Genomic DNA, 21,564 nt, shown 5'->3' with positions numbered 1-21,564 from the left:
TTTAACACTGACTGTAAATTATTTGGAGCCCAAAATGTTATTTGCATTGAAAATACTGATTAGGCTAAATTCCTTATCATTACAAAACTTAATAAAATAATAACTAACAACTATTAAAATTAGTACAATGTAAATTCACAAAAAAGTTAAATCACACATATCCATGAGACATGTTTTTATTTTACTTAGATCATACAAGTGTCTGGAAATAGGTTGTTTGTATACAATTGCAAACCTTAATACTTAATTAGTAGTTAGTAGGTTCAATTATAATTATACATTGTAATAGTATATCAATAGAACAATTCACGAAGACACATCTATATTTCTATCAGGAAGTGCAGTGTATGGTAATGGAAAACAGAATCTATTTCGACATAACTAGCTTTTCCTGCGACACCGTTTGCGCTTCTAATTCCCTTTTATAAAGTTAATCGCCGTGTATATATTTATCGCCGATACAAGAATGATCTTCAAGATATATAGGTTTTCAGAATATAAAAAACGATTGACCTTATGATACATTTGGATCAAGTGCTTTCCGAGTAAGATTACTTATACAGGTATTTAAAAGGCGATTATAGATGCAATGAAAGATGGGAAACATTATTCTCAGTTCTAATATCCCTAACTCGCAACAACCAAATTTGATTTTCTCTATATAACTTAGTAAAAAATAAAAAATAAATCTATTTCAATTTTAGCATGATTTAAACCTTTATTACTATCAATATGGGGTTTAAAAAAATTAAAATAAGCGCATCTTCGAGGATTGAACTATAATATGAGTACGCATTTTCGTCGATCCAAAAACATCACATAATGCAATGATACACCGACTTCAATCCAATAATTCTACAACAATAGATGTTGTTCTAATAACAATTTATTTTAGTCTATATAAGACCAACTTTGTTCATAATACTTTTAACATAAATATAAAAAATTCTTCCACGTCAGTCTAAGGCAGTGATAAAATATTTTGATTGACCATATTCAAGTTTCAGCATCCTAACAATTGCTTGTAATTTTGAAAATTTCACTATAATTTATAAAGAGATCATTTACTGGCAAATGTTTAATCATATTTCGGAGTTGGGTGAAATTTTAAAATATAATCAAAGCTTAATTGCAAGCATTTTCCCAGAATATTTATTACATCTGGGTTAGTTATTTTAACACTGCCAATAAGTAGTATTAAAATATCACGATTTAAAACAAAATTTATGACTTCCATATCACTATTTTCGCAATTAAGGCGCGAATCTGAATACGCAGATAAAAAGCGCGAAAGTGTGTACACAATTAAAAAATAATTCCTGTTGATATAAAATAATGGCAATAAAGAATTACTAAAAAATATAACATTCTTTATTTGCAATTTAATACGCCAATTTAAGTTTTAGACTGTGGCTTGATTTTGCTGTCTAAAATCTACTATAATTTTGATTATTCTTTCTCATTTATCCTATTTTAGATACGAGCACATGTTTGTCTAGCAACAACCTGGATCTTTTTTTACAAAATTTCTGAAGTAATAGACAAAAGAACCAAACCAGAATCATGTGCAAAGTAATATTTAACACAGAGCTGTTTCAATGCTGAAAGGTGTGTAATTCACAGCAACAATGAAAGGGCTAGGCGGTTCTCCATTAAAGGGACATATTCAATCGGCCCTTATACCGTCATCCATATAAACGTTTAAAAAGAGTTTGTATAGCTTTTCTTAGATGTAGAACAATATTATAACTATCTAACGGTAATGAGATTCATTTGTAAACTATTAGTAAAGTTTGTTCTTTATGATTTGTTCGAAGTTATGTGCAAGATAAAAAAGAAATCTCTGTAATGGCATTATTTAGGCCACATGTAGAAACTATATTCTGTGGCCTATTTTGTACAATGTTTATAGGAAGTAAATCAGTCATTGTCATCTTCCAAAGTTTAAACGAAATTTGTACACTAAACATTAATTACATACAGTGCACATTAAAAAATCTAAAATATCTCAGGGACAGTTTTTGATCGAGTCCCATTTTAATTACGTTAATGCAGGTACCTCTCTAGAAAATTTTAAATTCAACATTATATCATAAAATTCAAATTAAAGATTTCAAATTTCTCTAATATAAAATCCATTTAGCTAGAATAAATTAACAATATTCATAACGAAGGCGTACTGTGCACGTAACAAATATGGACTGGACAGGCGATAAAGAAACATTTATCATTGAGATATACATATGGAGACGACACCGCCTACATCACTTATGTTCCGCTCAACATACGCCATATGGCGTAACTGCACGCTCATTTTTTATTTGTTTTAAAGTGAAACGCATCAAATATCCCTTCGTGTGTGTTACGATATTGCACAAATAATACAAATAATACGGAAAAGTGCAAAGGAATAACTTTCATCGGTAAGTACCTAACTAGATAATAATTTTTAAAACTTAGAGCAAAAAAATGGCGCACAGATTTTGTTCGTGGTGTCTCCTCCATACGTAGTACTATTATCTCAATGACATTTATGCCAAATATCTAATATTATGATCTGTACGTAGTTTTAAATAGGACAAATTTAGGGCTTATAGAAATGAGTACACTACATTTTCATTTGTGTTGCATTTCGAGTTTTGAAATCATAAGAATAGAGGATAGAAGCCCTAATTACAACAGTAGGATTTCATTAGACATTCATATATCATATCTAGTAATAATCTTTGATTTCACTGGTATTTCTAGACATCAATCTTATCATAGACATATTTTTACATAATTCATACATACAACAAGTATCACGGTACTTCGAATTCACCATCGCAGGCTGTTTACTGACGATCCCAGTCGACGGAATATTTATCAATTCGTAGCATATATTTTTCATTATAAACTATATTTTTCTTACTGAATAAAAATTTCATTGAAAACATAAATTAGATATCATCGCTTAGCAGTAAATGAAGAATAATTTAAGATACTAAAGATCTCTCTCTCATCTATTATGAATCTATCTATCATTATGAAAACTATTTTTAAACAGGCCGGTTAGAATTGAACGAAAAAAGAAAAATACCGTTCCATTTTCAAAAGTGACAGTGAATTCGATCCGTTGCACACTGTATGCGGCGGCTGTCAGGCGGCGGGTTAGGGCGCGTTCACACGTCGAAGTCGGCGCCCAGCTTGCCGTTCGGGGGCGCTATGAACGGCTCACTCCACATTCTTCTTAGATCACCCTGGAATGGAATACAATATTTCAGTTTATTTAAACAAATAATGAATATAAGTAATAATAATTAATCAGTGAATGCTTAATACATATTTTTTTGATGACACGCCCATTTCCTCAGGGACTTTGCGTATGCGAAATGAGGAATCTCAACTTTTTATTGCGCATAAACAAACGAAGCAAGTTTTATTATCCCAGTCTAATGAACCAGCAGACCAAATGAGCATTTCTCACTTTGAACAGTTTTATTGCGCACAGAGTAATGAAACATCAGACCTTACTTTGAACAGTGGTTTTGTACACAGAGCAATGAACCAACAGACCTTACTTCTCACACCCTTATTATGCACAGAGTAATATCACAACAGACCTTACTTCTCACACCCTTATTATGCACAGAGTAATATCACAACAGACCTTACTTCTCACACCCTTATTATGCACAGAGTAATATCACAACAGACCTTACTTCTAAGAGCGTATACGCACTATGCGGGTAGCCGCATTGCGGGTAGCCGTCCGGCTGACCGCAAGCACAATTATGTACGTAATATTCATTTCTATGCGCACTGTGCGGTCTGCGGTAGCCGCATCGCAGTGCGCATAGAAATGAATATTACGTACATAATTGTGCTTGCGGTCAGCCGGACGGCTACCCGCAATGCGGCTACCCGCATAGTGCGTATACGCTCTAACACTTTATTGTGCACAGAGTAATATCACAACAGACCTTACTTCCTACACTTTATTGTGCACAGAGTAATATCGCCACAGACCTTACTTCTAACACTATTGTGCACAGAGTAACGAAGCAATAGACTTTACTTCTAACACTATTGTGCACAGAGTAACATCACAACAGACCTTCACATACGCCATGGTGAGCAGCGGCAGCAGGGTGAACGGCACGAGGTACAGCAGCGCGGGTTGCGCGGCCTTAAACACCTCGGCTGATACTGTGGCAGTTAGCAGGCCGAGGAAGTAGCCCAGCAGTGAGCAGTGGAAGTACGTCAGCCGTGAGCCCTGGGGGATTAAAATCATTCAATAATTTTTCAAGTGCTGATATTTTGAAAATATAGAAAAAAACTGATCAAAAATCAGCACATCAGCGTCTTTCGCCTTGCCGGGGCGAGGGCTGATATCTCCCCCACTCGTGAAAAAAAAAAGACGGGTTGCACTGGGGGAGTGCCGGCAGAAGTGAAAACTTGATTATTAACATTGAGCATGTTTGATATTTTGGAATGGTATCCGTCTTACGCTTTTTCGATCAGGTCACGTGTCCTGACGCGAGTTTAAGATTTTATACCCATTACAGAAAAAGTGCTCAACGCCGCTAAAGAAGTTTTCAATTCAATAAAAGGTTACTTATTGACAAATATAATATGATACCGATTGAATAAACAGCTGAATATCATTAAAAGTGACATTCGAAAACAATTATTATATAATTTAATTTAATATAATCAGTTATTCAATCTATATTTAAAAAAATCTTTACTTAAATATGTAATTATAAAGCTGAAGAGTTTGTTTGTTTGAACGCGCTAATCTCAGAAACTACTGGTCGGATTTGAAAAATTCTTTCGATGTTAGATAGCCCATTTATCGAGGAAAGTTATAGACTATATTATATATCATCACGCTAAGACCAACAAAAGAAGAGCAATGCGGGTGAAACCGCGCGGAGCAGCTAGTATAATTATCGAAATCGGTCGACCCGCTCACGCGTGATGTCGTGACCAAGAGAAATAAGGATTCATTTTTATGTATTGAGATTTAGTATAATCAGTTATTGAATAAATAAACAATAAAAAAAATTGATTGTTTGTAAAGTAGGTTTACGATCGAGATGTTTACGTGATAACGTCTTATTGGTGGCAGCGCTCGAGATGAGACGGGAGATCGGTCCGTCTCTCTCTCGTTATACCTGCGATCGCGCTCGTGAGGTTTTGGTGTGACACAAGTTTCTGAACATGTCACCCGACTAAAACGATTTTAAAAACGTTATCACGTTAAAAATACAATAATCAAAGTCGAATTACCATAGATCTAGGACCGGGCACCTGTCCCATCTGACATACAAGAGTCGCCTTCTTGTACGCGTCATATCGCAGCACGAAGCATAGCAGCAGACCCGGCATCACTATGTCGCCCAATCCTGTAAGAATAACATTTATAATATTACATTGGATTTGAAAATTATTTTCATACATTAAAATTGAAATGAAACTTCTTTAGGCGCGTTGAGAGTAAAATTTCAAGGTCGCATCATGGCAATACCGTCACGTCCTGGAATATGGCGATGATTTTGGTATCTTTGAATCTTGTTAATGTTATTGACGTTTTTTTGTAAATTAAGTATCATTTTGATACTTTGGTGATGTCTATTATTAATTAAACGGAAAAAAAATACACTTGAGGAACATGTACGTGCTTTTTCGGTCCCTTAAAGAGGTATTAACATATTCTTAATGTTGCAGCGAATTGGCTAAATTACTTATTTCGTTAATCGCTTTTATTAAAGCCGTTTAATAACTCAAGCCCCGGAAAATCTATTGGGTCTGGGACCGATCGGGCCGCTTGGCTTAAGTAAAATTAATAAAACGGCGGCACTTAATGTAAAGCCTATGCTTCTAATTAAAAGGCTAATTTTTTTACCTAGCATCGAGAAGTGCCCCTGGTGGTGCATGGACGGGAACACGAGCTTGGCTGGCAGAGATAGCTTCGGCGCGTCGCGCATCGCACCGCCGAGCTGCAGGCGGCGGGCTACTACGTTCATGGGGTTCTCCGCTGGCCTGCAAATTGGGAAACATAGTATAAATAATTAATAAAATAAATAAAAATGTTTTTATGGCTGGTTTCGTGGACTATTTGAAGTTTTTGGTGCTATATCCATACTAATATTATAAACGCGAAAGTAACTATGTCTGTCTGTCTGTTACTAAATCACGCCTAAACTACTGAACCAATTTTCCTGAAATTTGGTATGGAGATATTTTGATATCCGAGAAAGGACATAGGCTACCTTTTATTGCGAAATAATAATATGTACCACGGGCGAAGCCGGGGCAGACCTCTAGTAATTAATAAAACATTGAGATATACATAATATGGAGACGACACCGCCTACATCATTTATCCGCTCCGCTCAACATAAGTCATATGGCTTAACTGCACGCTCAATTTTTATTTGTTTTAAAGTGAAACAAATCAAATATGCCTTAGTGTGTGTTACGATATTACACAAATAATACGGAAAAGTGACTTACATAACTTTTCATCGGTAAGTACCTAACTAGATAATAATTTTTAAAACTTAGTTAGAGCAAAAAAATGGCGCACAGATTTTGTTCGTGGTGTCTCCTCCATACGTAGTAATATTATCTATTATTAGTCGGTGTGAACAGAACATAAATTGAACGATTTATATTTTATACTAGCGGTCCGCCCCGGCTTCGCCCGAGGTACATAATATTTACGTTTTCTCTACATTAGAACCATCCTCGTACTTCAAGGAATATAATAAAAAAAGAATTATCGAAATCGGTTCAGCCGTTCTCGAGTTATGCGCTTACGGTCCGCCCTTCGCCCGTGGTACATATTTCGCAATAATAGGTTACCTATGTTCTTTCTCAGGGTCTAAAGATTGTCTGTGCCAAATTTCATCAAAATCGGTCCAGTAGTTTATGCGTGAAAACCATACATACATACATAATTACAAACCTTTCCTCTTTATAATATTAGTATAGAATTCTAATTAGATTCATTTTCACCCCACCATATGTTGCGGTTTTAGTGAAATAAAAGCCCACACAAAAACTTTTAATGAACTGTATTTGTTATAATTAATATTTTATAAGGCCTAGTTAACGTGTGCAACGGTGCACGTCTTATGCGAGACTGACCTCCGATCATTATTATTCTTTCACTCTCTTATGTTTTATACAATACTAGCGGTCCGCCCCGGCTTCGCCCGTGGTACATGTTTACGTTTTCTCTACATAAGAACCATCCTCGTACTTCAAGGAATATAATAAAAAAAGAATTATCGAAATGGGTTCAGCCGTTCTCGAGTTATGCGCTTACCAACACATTTTGCGATTCATTTTTATATATAAGAAGAAGTACATTCAAAGTTCAAACATTTACCTGGTAGCGACTTTAACCATAACATTGGTGGTGAATATATACGACGAGAAGAACACCCAGAACACGTCGTACAGCAGCAGCCCCGTGAGCAGCAGAGTGGACACCTTGAGCGACGGCAGACGGATCAGCGCTATGAACGTCACGCACAGACCCATGCCCATCGCTGTGGAATTAAACATTTTATTTACTTATATAAAATAATTAAAATACACATATAGTACAAAAGACGTTATAAATAAACTTAATAATTTACACATTACAAGGGCAGAATGTAAAATAGGACAGAAATAAAATTAATGACGTGACATTTTATCCAAAAAAAATTGTAATAAAATTACCTCTCTACAAATTGAAAGATAAATAAGAAGAAGATAAATAGGAAACTCAATTATATCCCACACACGACCACCGTGCCCTTATTATGGATAATAAGGGCGCAATCTTATCTACAGTTATAACAGTATCAATCAATCACCACACCATCTACCGTCAGCTAATGAATAGACGATTGCATGGCGATATTCTAAAAATCTTCAAAACAGACTCGACCAATCACAACACTCACCGTCCATGAGCAGCCAATGGCCGGTGAGCAGCCACACGGCGACGATAGCCGCAGCCAATAGCGCAGCAGCAAGCTCTGGGGCCGAATAACGACCGCAAGTAGACTCGACCAATCACAACACTCACCGTCCATGAGCAGCCAATGTCCGGTGAGCACCCACACGGCGACGATAGCCGCAGCCAATAGCGCAGCAGCAAGCTCTGGCGCTGAATAACGACCGCAAGTAGACTCGACCAATCACAGCACTCACCGTCCATGAGCAGCCAATGGCCGGTGAGCACCCACACGGCGACGATAGCCGCAGCCAATAGCGCAGCAGCAAGCTCTGGCGCTGAATAACGACCGCAAGTAGACTCGACCAATCACAGCACTCACCGTCCATGAGCAGCCAATGGCCGGTGAGCACCCACACGGCGACAATCGCCGCAGCCAATAGCGCAGCAGCAAGCTCTGGGGCCGAATAACGACCGCACAGAGCCACACGGCTGCTGCTGCCCGCTATGTACTGGCAGAGCGGCGTTAGGAGAAACGCGAGCGCTGCACACGCTATCACTGTGGAGAAACAAGTTTTATATATACGTATATGTAATATTAAAGCCTGTATGCCTTATTTTTTTTAACTTTTTTGTTAAAAAATGGAAATGTAATTAGTTCTACCGTTTTTAAGTGTGTACATAATATGATAAATAATAAATGGGTAGATTATATTATCGAAGCTTCGTAACGGCGTACATGTACAAGTCAAGTTTTTATGGAAAGATTAAATTGTGATAAAACGAAACTTGAATTTCGTGTAAAATTAGCATACCTACTTTAATACATTATCCTTAGACATTGTACACACTGGTACTGACAAATTGAATATAGCCCAAACCGCAAACAAAAATTCAAATACACTCATAAATTCATATAAACCAAGTAACTACTAAAATGTCAAAATATTCTAATTCCTTACCGGCGGTACATATCGCGACGAGCGTTTGCACCGAGTCGAAGAAAAAGAACATGACCAGCAGCGCCACGGACGAGCCGAGCGGGAAACACAACGCCTGCACCGTGTTCAGCGTTTGCACGTCTGTAATGTCTTCATCACCATTGGTAAATAGGAGAGAAAGTATTTAGTCGTATGGAGCATAAGTGATTGGTAAATAGGACAAAAAGTGTTATAGAAGTCATATATTATGTAGTCTTATATAAATATTTAGGCAACAGGTTTCAAACTCCTATTTTTATGTTCATACATTATTTTTAGGTACCTACCTAAGAATTATTGAGATAGATAAATAATTGGCAATTTTCGAAATCGAGTCAGTAGGCCAACTAAGAATCATTTTTTTCCAAACGGAATTTTTATACTATCATTATACAGGGTGTACCAAAAAGTAGTGATGAACGGAAGCTGAGAGGTAGAGGACCTAGAGGGCTATCCGAATCACCCCCATGTATGTTATGCGATTTTTCGTATTTTCGGAGTTATGACGTTTTTTTCAATTTTTCACCTATCGCCGAGTACGATGATATTTTCACTCATGCTGACGTCAATGATTGCGCAAGATGCTTGATTTTTTTTTGTGTGCTAAGCTGAAAGATAGGCCAATTCAGTATGGTAACATTTACTATCGTTAGATCTTTGAATGGAATAAAAAAAAGAATTAAATGGCAAGAAAGATAAAATTACCCAGTATGTTCACCACTTCAAGGGCCCGTAAAAAAATAAAATCACATAAAAAAAGTTTTCCATTTGACTTTTAAAAACTTGCTCTATCTATCAGATAGCTACCCTGAAAATTTCATTTTATTATTCAGAAGGCTTCAATCGAAAAATTTAAATCTAAATGTGGTAAGTGCAAAAATTGAATTAACATTATGATCATTAAAACCAATAAATAGGTGTTTATTTACCAGAACTTTTTAAAATAACCCCGCTGTTGCTCAATGCAAGTGCGACATCACCGTAAAAAGTTGTCTTTTAAATGTCTGAATGCCCTTTTATCATTTTTAATGGTTTCTTCTGCTACTATGAATTTCCGGGTTATTTCGTCCAAATTGTGGCAGTCTCTCGTCTTTGTAGTATACCCACGGAAAAAAATCAATAGGGTTTGTGTCCGGAGACCGTGCAGGCCAGGCTAAAGGGCAAAGATACCCTGAAAGATGGATTGGTCGTTGCAGCCTGCGCATGCGCCGGTAACGCCTGCCTTAAAGCCTGGCCTCTACGGTCCCTCGACCTAAACCCCATTGATTTGTTTCAATGGGAATACTAAAAAGACCTCGGCTACTTGAGAGAATGCCACAATTTGGACGAAATAACCCGGAAATTCATAGTAGCAGAAGAAACCATTAAAAATGATAAAAGGGCATTCAGACATTTAAAAGACAACTTTTTACGGTGATGTCGCACTTGCATTGAGCAACAGCGGGGTTATTTTAAAAATTTCTGGAAATTAAACACCTATTTATTGCTTTTAATGATCATCATGTTAATTCAATTTTTGCACTTACCACATTTAGATTTAAATTTTTCGATTGAAGCCTTCTGAATAATAAAATGAAATTTTCAGGGTCGCTATCTGATAGATAGAGCAAGTTTTTAAAAGTCAAACGGAAAACTTTTTTTATGTGATTTTATTTTTTTACGGGCCCTTGAAGTGGTGAACATACTGGGTAATTTTATCTTTCTTGCCATTTAATTCTTTTTTTATTCCATTCAAAGATCTAACGATAGTAAATGTTACCATACTGAATTGGCCTATCTTTCAGCTTAGCACACAAAAAAAATCAAGCATCTTGCGCAATCATTGACGTCAGCATGAGTGAAAATATCATCGTACTCGGCGATAGGTGAAAAATTGAAAAAAACGTCATAACTCCGAAAATACGAAAAATCGCATAACATACATGGGGGTGATTCGGATAGCCCTCTAGGTCCTCTACCTCTCAGCTTCCGTTCATCACTACTTTTTGGTACACCCTGTATGTATATAGTTATTTAACTATCATTTTACTTTAACACATGTAGAGAAATAGTTTCTATTCATATTTATAAGTCCTTACACCACGCCTTCTGATCGAATTTTTCCTATTCATAAAAAAAAAACTATCATGCCCTTATCGCCTACCAGACCCAGGAAAATTTAGTAATAATCAACTTGAAAATTATAAGTTTCTGCAAAACCCATTCGCGACAATTTACTCTAGACTTTAATATAGAGCATGTAATAAAACAATATATCGTTAGCTGACATACGACCATGTACAGACATGACAGTCGGGTTAGGGCGCTTGTGCACTACAAGGAATTTTACTGTCCGGCATTCCGATTTTTTACGGTCCGGTGTGGCATGAAAAAACCGATGAATTGCTTGTGCACCTGTCCGTCTTTACTCGGATCAGTGCGGTACAGTTCAAGGAAGTATGGCGGTATAATGCTATCATAAATGATTGTTTTCGCATTTTACAAGAAACGAGTACAAATATAGAAGGTGAAATATTATATTACTTCGTTATAATAAAAAGTAAAGTTCCGTAAGAGATTTAAAATGCGTGTTTCACTTATTTATTTTAATCGGTGACGAGGAGCTAAATCTATTCCCACTTGAACTTTAACTTACCAACACTTACTTAGATAATAATTATAGGTCAATGCTTGGTCAATGTATATAAAATAACAATACCGACTTCTCAAATCTCATTGCCAGCTAAAAGAAAGTAAAACAAGAGCTTGCTTTCAATTGGCATATGCAAAAAAAAGAGTAAAATCCAAGCAAGTGGGCACTCGAAAACAATTATACCTACAGCGACTCGTAAACTCAAAAAACCATCCGGAATAGGGAAAAGTAAAATGTCGGACAGTAAAATTACGTATAGTGCACAAGCTAGTATTTAGATTAATTGCGTGCCATACCGGACCGTAAAAAATCGGAATGCCGGACCGTAAAATTCCTTGTAGTGGACAAACGCCCTTATTACGCGTTCCGACTAATTACCGATTCGGCAAAAAATAACCTTTTCGAGCGAACTATCGTGTAGAATGGAAAGTTCTTCAATACAATATATTATGTAGTTTATACTTTACACATGCGATATAAACGCTTACAACTTATCATTGACAAAGCAGGTGTTTTCTTTTTATTTTGTAGCTTTATCGTGTAATTTAGTATGTCAACTCGAGATAAGCAATTATATTAAAACAACATTATTTAGCAAGCTTATCCTACAATACAAACATTTGCTTTTCCACTATCAATGTGTTTGCAAGATAATTTCACAATTAAATACATTCTGAATATGTGTTTCCTTCGTCAATTTACTTAAAGAATGAATCCCTTAATCATGACAGCACACGGCTGGGCCGATTTCGATAATTCTCTTTTTGATATGTTCCTTATGGTCATAATTGTTGAGAATGACCTTAAAAAAGAAAAATGCAAGACTTTTGTGCCACAAATATAAGAAAATCAGTTAGTTTAAAATAAATTAGCTCATTATTAATACAAAATACTTACTATTGCTTGATGAGCTGGGCGGAGGTTTAGTGCCCAATAGCGACGCCTCTCTTTCCCTCTCGGCTTTCTCCCTTGCCTCTCTTTCCATGTTGAGGGAGCGAAAACTGCCGTACACTATTAGCAGCATGGATATAAGGCAAGCTGATACTCTGGAAAGAACAGAAAATACTTTAAAGTTATTTGTACGATCGTATTTGAATGAGCGAAGTTTATCGAACGAGATTTGGGCAAAAATATCTGCATAGACTATTGGTTCATTATTATAAATGATAACATACAATATAGTCTTGTAGACTCGAATCCTTTTCCTTACATTTCGCAGCCGCTTGCTTTATTTCTCTTATCCTAACCCTTTCTTTATCAAAAACCTTTGAAACTCGATAATACATTTACAGCGACGTAAGGCCTTTTTTTTTAAGTGGGGAAATCTTCCAAAGATACCCACGGCCCCCGGGGAAGGAGCCGTGGGTTATGTCGGATTCTTACCGACTAAAACCCCACTGTGTTCCGTCGAGCCGCTTTAATGATGGGGCCGCGGGTATTGGTTGGAATTCTTCCGCGACAGCGACGTAAGGCCTGCAAATAGCCTTACGCCTCTGCAAATGTGCAATGTGGGCAGACTAAGCATGTGGGCAGGCAACCCACCAGCTCTTTTGTCGACTATGATATAAAAAAGAAGACTGAACAATTGAACACCCTTCATACTAAAGCCTTTCCCTTTCACACAAATCTATTCAGTGTCTGAAGCTTATATTAAGTCGACAGAATCTATATAAAGACCAGTGTCTCTTACAAGCCGGCCATGACGTAAACAGCCTCTTTTGAAAATTAAAGATTGAAATAGACACGCGAATCGTTCATTATTATCTAACCCGATGCGACGTTTTTAACACGCATGCTATGCTTCCTGTAAAGTGTATGAAACGCAATCTTTTACATTTATGTCCTTTTTTTTCTTTAATAAAGTATTAATTTTCAAATGCTTCTTGATTGAAATCGAATTCAGGAAACATGATTGCAAAAAATAATTTAACTTGATTATGTTTGACTATCAAAACTCTAAAATGTAAAGATATTTTACTACAATATGATTAATTTTAGGACTTTCTCTACATGGCGGAGTACTGTTGACGCACTTTTCCTAGGGATCTTAGAATATTAAGTACCTATCATTTTTTATTTTTTTTAAATGTAGAGAAGCAGTGTTCATATTGTACAAGTCATTCCTTTACATGCCTGCGATCTTTTACTTAACGGTAAAACATGTGGCAAGGCATTTTCCACTAGTCACTACTAATCTCTTTAAAATTTTGGCACCATGTGCTGCGGGCGTCAGCCTTGCCAACATCTATACCATAACTAATTTTTTATTTTTAATAGAATTTTTAACAAGATTCAAATTTGTTTAAGAAAACGAACAGAAGCTGTTCAGCAAAATGTAGAAGTTATTTATTGTCTCGTTATTCTAGAAACACAATTATCGACCTATTATATTGAAACATAGGTCAAGATAAGCAAACGTTTATCTTTACCGCGTAGCAAGTTACGATTCGCGGCTAAAATAGGGCCAGACCACCCTAAAGTGAGATAACGTGACCATCGTTAAGAATTTCCTGAATTGTTATTTTGTTTACATTTTTTAGGTATATTTTTATTCTTAGAAATTGACTTAACAGAGGATCTTTTGACACTATCACTATTTTACTAGAACTTTATCTACTTTATCTACCGTCATAAGCAAGACGGTGTAAAATGTAAATGTATCCAAAAAAATTGAATAGGTTCATTTTGTAGTTAAATAAATATCATTCTACAACTAAACATTTTACGCTTGATATTTATTATTTTGTAGATGTGATTAATTTAAGGTTCTATAGGCACGTAAATGCGACAAATGCGTCATGAAATGCAAAATCATGAATGAAATCATCTGTTCTTAATAATTTAGTATGATTTATTATGAAATGAAAAATCTATAATAAATCATAATAAATTATTAAGGACAGATAATTCCGACAGAATACCAAAAAGCCCTCCAGTCTCAACTGTTCCACACAGACACCCATAATATCTGCATTGGAAATTAAAAATGCAATGTATTCAATCCTGAATTATTGCAATGTATTAGTATAGGTATGTAACGTAGAAACACTCGTCACATAGGGTGCGGTGAACTAACATCACAATTTTATAACTGTAAATTACAAAGTACTTTATAATAACTAGCATTTTCGTCTTCATCCGTACAACGAGCATTACAAAACCAACGACGAGGAACTATTGTTCAAGTGCCACTTCTTATTTACACAATACATAAATACGCGTAGATACTGTTATACGGTATACCATTCAATACCACAAAGTAACAACAGTAGTTGAAACGATGAATACATTGCTCTAGTATTGTTTATACGCAGCCATAAAATTTTTAATTATGTGTGAACTTCCCATATATCATTAATGAAATACAAACAAAACTATTTCAATGGTTCTGTACAAATTGAACTCTAACATTTGATCTGTTTGGTCTGTTTTGTTTGTTAATCCATTTGTACGATAAAAAATGACGCCATCAATATGTGTATTCTTACACTGTTCAACAAATATGTATTACAAAATATGTTCGTTACCTGTATAAAATGGAACTAAGGGTCAGCTCACACCGAGACGCGACGCGGCGCGACGCTGCGCGCACTTTTTTCATAGAGCGACTCAGAATATACTTTATTCACTACACGAAAAGATACACATTACATTGTGAGAATTCAGATTACGTTGCACCACGCAGCGCTGCGCCTCGAGGTGCCTCGCGGCGTAGCAATGTGTATCTTTTCGTGTAGTGAATAAAGTATATTCTGAGTCGCTCTATGAAAAATGTGCGCGCAGCGTCGCGCCGCGTCGCGTCTCGGTGTGAGCTGACCCTAAGTTTAAACATACTTCTAAATATTTTGTAAGTACCAAAATTTCATTAAAGTGTATCGGTTAAGTGGTCTAGGCGTGAAGAGACGTGCAATAGGATGATGATTGATGAGTAAGTTGGGATTTAACAGTCAAACATAGCGATGATAAATACAAAAATAGATGCACAAAATAACTGATTTGGAAAATTTATGACGGAACCCTATTTCGTGACATACGCGCACAAACCGTTATTACTTTGTTGTTATTAATTTTGAATATCTTATTGAACCATTTATATAAAATCAATTTAGAATATACCGCGTATGCAACCTTGATAGCTTGATACACGGTGCTATTAACGACAAACCGTTAATTGAATTAGCCTTCCAAGTGGGTTTAAGAGCCGTGTAATGAATCGTAACAGGCGCCAACAGCCTGTCAATTAATAGCATCAGCGGGAAGTATCGCAAACCTCACTTGAAGAATCAATTTACGCAAGCAGGGAAAAAGTTACCTCACTTCAATTTGGATCTATAATAATTAATACTGATCTCATTAAATTTAAAAGAGGGAACACTACAAGTACTGATATTTATATACCTATTAGAAGACAAATTTGATTTTCATTATTGAGGTTCGCTGAACAGATATCACGAAGACGATTTTTTATCTCACAAAAACAGCTTCTGGTATGCCTTCTTGACATAATAGGTTGAAATATTGAATTGTAATTTGAGTAATTTGCGAATCATGCGAATATAAAGTACAATAATTTATCAAATAATCATATACCGTCATTTAATTGACCTTGCAAAATTGACGAAAATACTGGATTTTTCAATAAACTTGAACTTGTCTTGAAATTGCATTGCTCCTTAGAAAATATCACGGAAAATATTTCCATGAATACTTACTGATTTTATAAATATGTTTTTTAAAACATTTTTGTAATTCAGTCAATACAAAACAGCAGATCAAACTAAGATATAATCTGATACATATCTAATTAAAATTTGGTCATAAAACAAACAACTTTATATGGAGTTCACTGACAATGAAGCCATAAAACATAGTAAATGTTATATTATGTACTTTAAAACATATCAAGGGTATAACTAACCTGGAAGAATCCATGATTGAGTACGCCCATTTGTATTCCTGGTATTCCATGTTCGCTCCCACCTGGGCCATGGTGCTATCTTCTTAACAACCGAGGTACCAACTGCTCACTGCTGGGAGTTAGCCTGGAGCCCTCTGAGTGAAAAATATTATTTATTAGGCTATTTTATTATATCGTAATATCCCTGAAGTGTTTGACAGCCCTTACAAGCTCTTTCAGCCTATAACTATTTCTACACCCTCTTATATGCTTTTAACATCCTTTGCGGAAACATTTCTGTATATCGTTATTCTTTTATTCATAACTAAGAACCAGTAAGAAGCGAGGTTTGAGAACAAAAGCCCATATACTCTCAAATAATGTGGTGCATGACCATTGACCAATATGATAAGAATAAAAATCTCTTAGAAGGCAGTATTTTATAAATAACATCTATTTTAAAAAGGTACTTATACTAAATGCCTACTAGTATTAATTTATCAAAATTTTTTATTATTAAAAACCGAACGGATGAACTTGTTGATAAGTTTATTAATCTATCTCAATGTTATTTTTTTTGGAATTAATTATTTTAACTACAATTAAAAACAATTTAATTACATTAGTATATTTTTCTAACATTATGAGTAATATTTTATAGCAAACTAGCTTCCGCCCGCGGCTTCGCCCGCGTGGTGTTTTTTCGCAATAAACGGTGGCCTATGTTCTTTCTCAGGGTTTAAAGATTGTCTGTGCCAAATCTCATCAAAATCGGTTGAAAGGTTTAAGCTGGAAAGCATAACAGACAGACAGACAGAGCTACTTTCGCATTTATAATATTAGTAGGGATTCTCAGTTTTATAACTAGATAGCAGAAGGTCTGCTGCAATATCCTATTATAATTATAAGGATGTTGTAACCCTAATTTAATAATTGAATTGAATTTAATCATGTGGTTTACATCAAATTGTATGAAGTTATTTTTCCTCCTACTTTTTTTCATTGTTTATCAATTAGTTAAGTTGTTTCAAATATATGTTATTAAACAATACAAATCTGTACAAGGCCATGACTCAAATAATAACAGAATGATCTCTCATAACAGGAGTATGCAAGGTGAGATGATGATATCAAAACATTTGAGTGAGCGAGGCTTCACTGTGTGTCATAATAAGGAAACTAAACTTGTATGTCTGTTTGTTTTGTGAATTATTTTTAATTAGCTTTTCACTTTTCCTATTAATATTATTAACACAGTTTTTAGACAAGTAGAGTATGATATTAATCTATATCTTCTTATTTATAAAAATGAATCGCAAAATGTGTTGGTAAGCGCATAACTCGAGAACGGCTGAACCGATTTCGATAATTCTTTTTTTATTATATTCCTTGAAGTACGAGGATGGTTCTTATGTAGAGAAAACGTAAACATGTACCACGGGCGAAGCCGGGGTGGACTGCTAGTACATTATAAAAATGAGACCCGTTTTCCTTGGTCACAGTTTAAACATACTTCTAACACACAATATATTCCTTGAAGTATGAGGATGGTTCTTAATTCTTATGTACTTAGAGAAAACGTAAATATGTACCACGGTTGAAGCCGGGGCGGACCGCTAGTGTTAAATAACTATTTTGTTATTTTACCATAAGTCATAAGTTATTATTGGATTATTGCAGTAATCTTTTGTAGATATCAATAAGAGATAAAAAAGTACTTATATAAATGATACAAGTAATATTATATGAGAATATTTGTTTCTCTATTATGTACCTAGTTCCTACTTGAACATCAAATTAATAACAATATAAAAGTAAATTTATGGAATTAAAATAGCTATGTAAGATTAAAATTCAAACTTCATGATATTACCTATGGGTATTGATACTGCAGATTGAAGATAGATTCAGAATTTATAATATTTTTTTTTTATTATTGAAAATAATTGGATATAACAAGTAATATTTGGATTGAATTCTAATACTGTGCAAAGAAAGTAAAATAAGTTGCCAATTTCTTAAATTCTTAGTAAATTGGATAAAGATCATATTATGATCAAGATAGAGTTGGAATGTGTAACCATTGTGTGCCCTTTATAAAAATTTAAAAATAATTGAAAAACCAAACAAATATATGGGTGGAAGTTCTGTAGTTCCTACTATACAAAGAATGTTATTATTATTATTTTTTCTAAGTAAATTACGTATAGATCAAGCTTAATTTTCGACTGTGAAAAAAATAAAATATCGTATTTTTATTTATTAAGTGGGTCAAAATAAATAATAAATTTGTGTTTCCCTTTATTTTGTCTATTTTTTTAAGTATCCTGTTATTCTGTGGGCAAATTAATCCGTAAAAGTGTTGCTAAACAATGGGTAAGACAAAGTCGAATAATACCGAAATAAGTAGAGCACGAATATAATTCACAATTTGAAGTGAAAGGAAACTGTATATTGTACTTTCAATAATAAGTAACAATTAAACTGTGATTGAAAAAGAAAGTTCCGTGACTGTGACACGAATAACAAAAAGGATTTTGGTACAAATAAATAAATAAATACATTAAAAATATTAGAAAGCAGACCAAATACACGGAAGCAATAGCAAATATCAATTACACACTAACCAGATAAGAGGGCTGCTTTAACTTATCTGCACTTATTCGTCACTTAATTCCATGCTTAAACACTTATTTATGAATTGTGAGATAGTTTACATTTAAAAACAATTAACACAGAAAATATTTACGAAACTTATTACTACCCTACGCTTGTCGATCGACAGCCATAGTAACCAAAGATAAAGCAAAAATACAGATCAGTGACATTAGCCCATAGCTAACAAACAACAGTAAAGGTACAACCTTCATGATTATAGAGCCAGAGGTGAAATTCGAGTTTCGTTATCATTTTTATAATGCAATTAAGTCAGTTCAGTTTTATTCTGAATAATGTACGGATATTTAATTAGCTTTGTTAAGATGTCACTGCAAGTATACCGAATACGGACAACATTTTTGTCACTTACTGCCAGTTCATTATCTATCACTATTATTTTATAATCTTTGGTCAGGTCACCGTTGACATGTGATTGACATTTGACAATTGCACATTGACATTTTCTATACATTACTTGCTCTGTGTTTTCTATTCAAAACAACCTCAAAAAATTGGAATAAAAATTCTATCGATTAACGATACAGTATATTATAATATTAGTCAGATTCACTAAAACTTTAAGCCAGAATGAAGTTAACGGCTATTCTATTGCGTAGAAATTTACTTCCTAATGGTAACATTTTTAGAGGAAAAGACCGCTTAGTAAAAAAGGTAGAACCGAAACATCTTCGCCAACTTCAACGGGAATTTGAAATTGAAGAACAAAATATGTTATATCTTCGTCATCCTTATTTGTCTGAAGTAAGTAGAAAATTTTAAATATCGTAACCAGTATTCCGCCTGCGGCTTTGACAACTTTTTCATACTTACAAATTATGATGTAGGTTCTAAAACCGTCTTCGAGAACCACTCTATACATTAAAAAGCACATCAAGATCTTTTGCGTATCCAGTTTTAAAGATCTACATAGAACAGATAAATGGAAGGTTCAAAGGACTATGTTTTGTTGTATTGTTAACTAGCTGTGCCGCGCGGTTTCACCCGCATTGCTCCGCTCCTGTTTGTCTTAGCGTGAGCCGTGATGATATATAGCCTATAGCCTTCCTCGATAAATGGGCTATCTAACTCTGAAAGAATTTTTCAAATCGGACCAGTAGTTCCTGAGATTAGCGCGTTCAAACAAATAAAAAAACTCTTCAGCTTTATGATATGTATTAGTATAGATGAGCACTAATACTTACCTCAAAACCTAGCTAAAAAGCTATAATGATTGAAAAAAAATCAGATTTAATATCTTTCAAGGCCCTGAACATGAGCCTTTCTGCTTATGACATAATATGATTGTTATGGAGAGAAAACAAATTCTTAACAACCAATATTATTAAATATTCAGGCGTTGTTTTTCATTTACAAATTTATTTTATATCATCAAAATCTGTAACATATATGTATAGGTTTGCCAATACCAAATTGGGCGTTTATTACTTACCTATGGTTGATCTTTGACCTATTTATAATTGTATTTATTGTATGTATCTATCTATAATAATACTGTTTTTAATTTCAGGCTGAATGCAGTGGCCACGCTAAAGCTTTAGGTAAACCTGAAGCTCGACGAGACAGGCTTGTTAATCTGACAAGAAGTATCTTCAAAAATGATGTAACACTGTATGAACGACTTGGACATTTACGAACTAAGGAAAGTTGGGATTAAATATGTATATATTTAAGTTATTGGTTATTAGAATGTTAAATATAATAATGTATAGGTAGAAAGTACAATAGAAATAAATTTATAGCTCTAATATTTTTGGCTTTTAATTCCTATAAAAAAAAATATTATTTTTAATAATCACAAGTAGTTCTTTCATTATAGCTGTGATGATAGTGAAAAAAACGGTTGCTTCAGTTAGTATAATGGGTCACTGGTTACCACTAAAAATTCTTTCCCCCCATCTATATTTATAAAAAAATAAATGTTTGTATGTTATTAATAGAATCATAAACTATGCATTTGATCATATGATGATCTTCACATTCAAAGTGTTATGTATGAACCAAGGAAGGTGTTAAAACCAATCTTCAACAGTCTACTACAGGCCAAGCTGGGGTGCATAGCTAATATAGATCCTTACATCTTTTGCTAGGACCCATGGAAATAATTTTTAGTATCTAAACAATGATTTTTAAATAGAGTCCTGTCTGGAGAAATTAAACAAATATGTTTTTTAAAGACTTATATTCAACAATAATAAATACAGCAATTGCTATAATATATTAAAAAGCATTATATTTGTACTGTGTATACATATTAAGCAAAGTCTAACTTATTGCAATAATCATTTTCCTTATTTTCATATGCATTCAAAATACTTCTTATCTTACACTAAACATCATGTTATGTAGAAACATGGTAGAGATTGTCTAATCTAAAAATGAACGCCCCTCCACTAAACTTAATTGTTTCAATGTGTGAGGACAAATAATTATTGAACCA

At 34.5% G+C, this 21,564-nt stretch overlaps 2 protein-coding genes across 2 annotated transcripts; one reads left to right on the top strand and one right to left on the bottom strand.

Moving 5' to 3' along the window:
* Nucleotides 1-158: 158 nt before the first annotated feature.
* SppL (signal peptide peptidase-like protein) lies at nt 159-19,258 on the bottom strand. Its single transcript, XM_090114091.1, has 10 exons — nt 19,076-19,258; nt 16,470-16,603; nt 12,449-12,597; nt 8,902-9,039; nt 8,322-8,498; nt 7,382-7,544; nt 5,891-6,027; nt 5,275-5,390; nt 4,097-4,255; nt 159-3,239 (listed from the first exon to the last, which is right to left on the bottom strand). Exons 2-10 carry the CDS (start codon nt 16,538-16,540, stop codon nt 3,162-3,164), a joined length of 1,188 nt encoding a protein of 395 aa, XP_089970217.1. The 5' UTR covers nt 16,541-16,603; nt 19,076-19,258; the 3' UTR covers nt 159-3,161.
* A 345-nt stretch (nt 19,259-19,603) lies between these two features.
* Nucleotides 19,604-20,872, top strand: LOC149899218 (uncharacterized). Its single transcript, XM_090114728.1, has 2 exons — nt 19,604-19,868; nt 20,635-20,872. The coding sequence occupies exons 1-2, from the start codon at nt 19,695-19,697 to the stop codon at nt 20,779-20,781; spliced, it is 321 nt and encodes a 106-aa protein (XP_089970854.1). The 5' UTR covers nt 19,604-19,694; the 3' UTR covers nt 20,782-20,872.
* The last annotated feature ends 692 nt before the right edge of the window (nt 20,873-21,564 follow it).

The sequence above is a fragment of the Colias eurytheme genome, chromosome 21, assembly GCF_061535395.1.
Source record: "Colias eurytheme isolate Ceu_HAF_F1 chromosome 21, ilColEury1 Martin Lab GWU primary, whole genome shotgun sequence".
Lineage (NCBI taxonomy): Eukaryota > Metazoa > Arthropoda > Insecta > Lepidoptera > Pieridae > Colias > Colias eurytheme.
The sequence above is the reverse complement of the archived record's forward strand: the minus strand, read 5'-3'. Positions and strand labels throughout refer to the sequence as shown.

What these genes read in the sequence shown, in the direction of transcription:
- LOC149899218 (XM_090114728.1), top strand. Translation starts at nt 19,695, where the DNA reads ATGAAGTTAACGGCTATTCTATTGCGTAGAAATTTACTTCCTAATGGT. An exon ending in GTCATCCTTATTTGTCTGAA is followed by an intron (nt 19,869 to 20,634) that starts GTAAGTAGAAAA and finishes TTTTAATTTCAG; the next exon opens with GCTGAATGCAGTGGCCACGC.
- SppL (XM_090114091.1), bottom strand. Translation starts at nt 16,540, where the DNA reads ATGGCCCAGGTGGGAGCGAACATGGAATACCAGGAATACAAATGGGCG. An exon ending in GCCCAGCTCATCAAGCAATA is followed by an intron (nt 9,040 to 12,448) that starts GTAAGTATTTTG and finishes TATTTACCAATG; the next exon opens with GTGATGAAGACATTACAGAC. An exon ending in CGTCGCGATATGTACCGCCG is followed by an intron (nt 8,499 to 8,901) that starts GTAAGGAATTAG and finishes GTTTCTCCACAG; the next exon opens with TGATAGCGTGTGCAGCGCTC.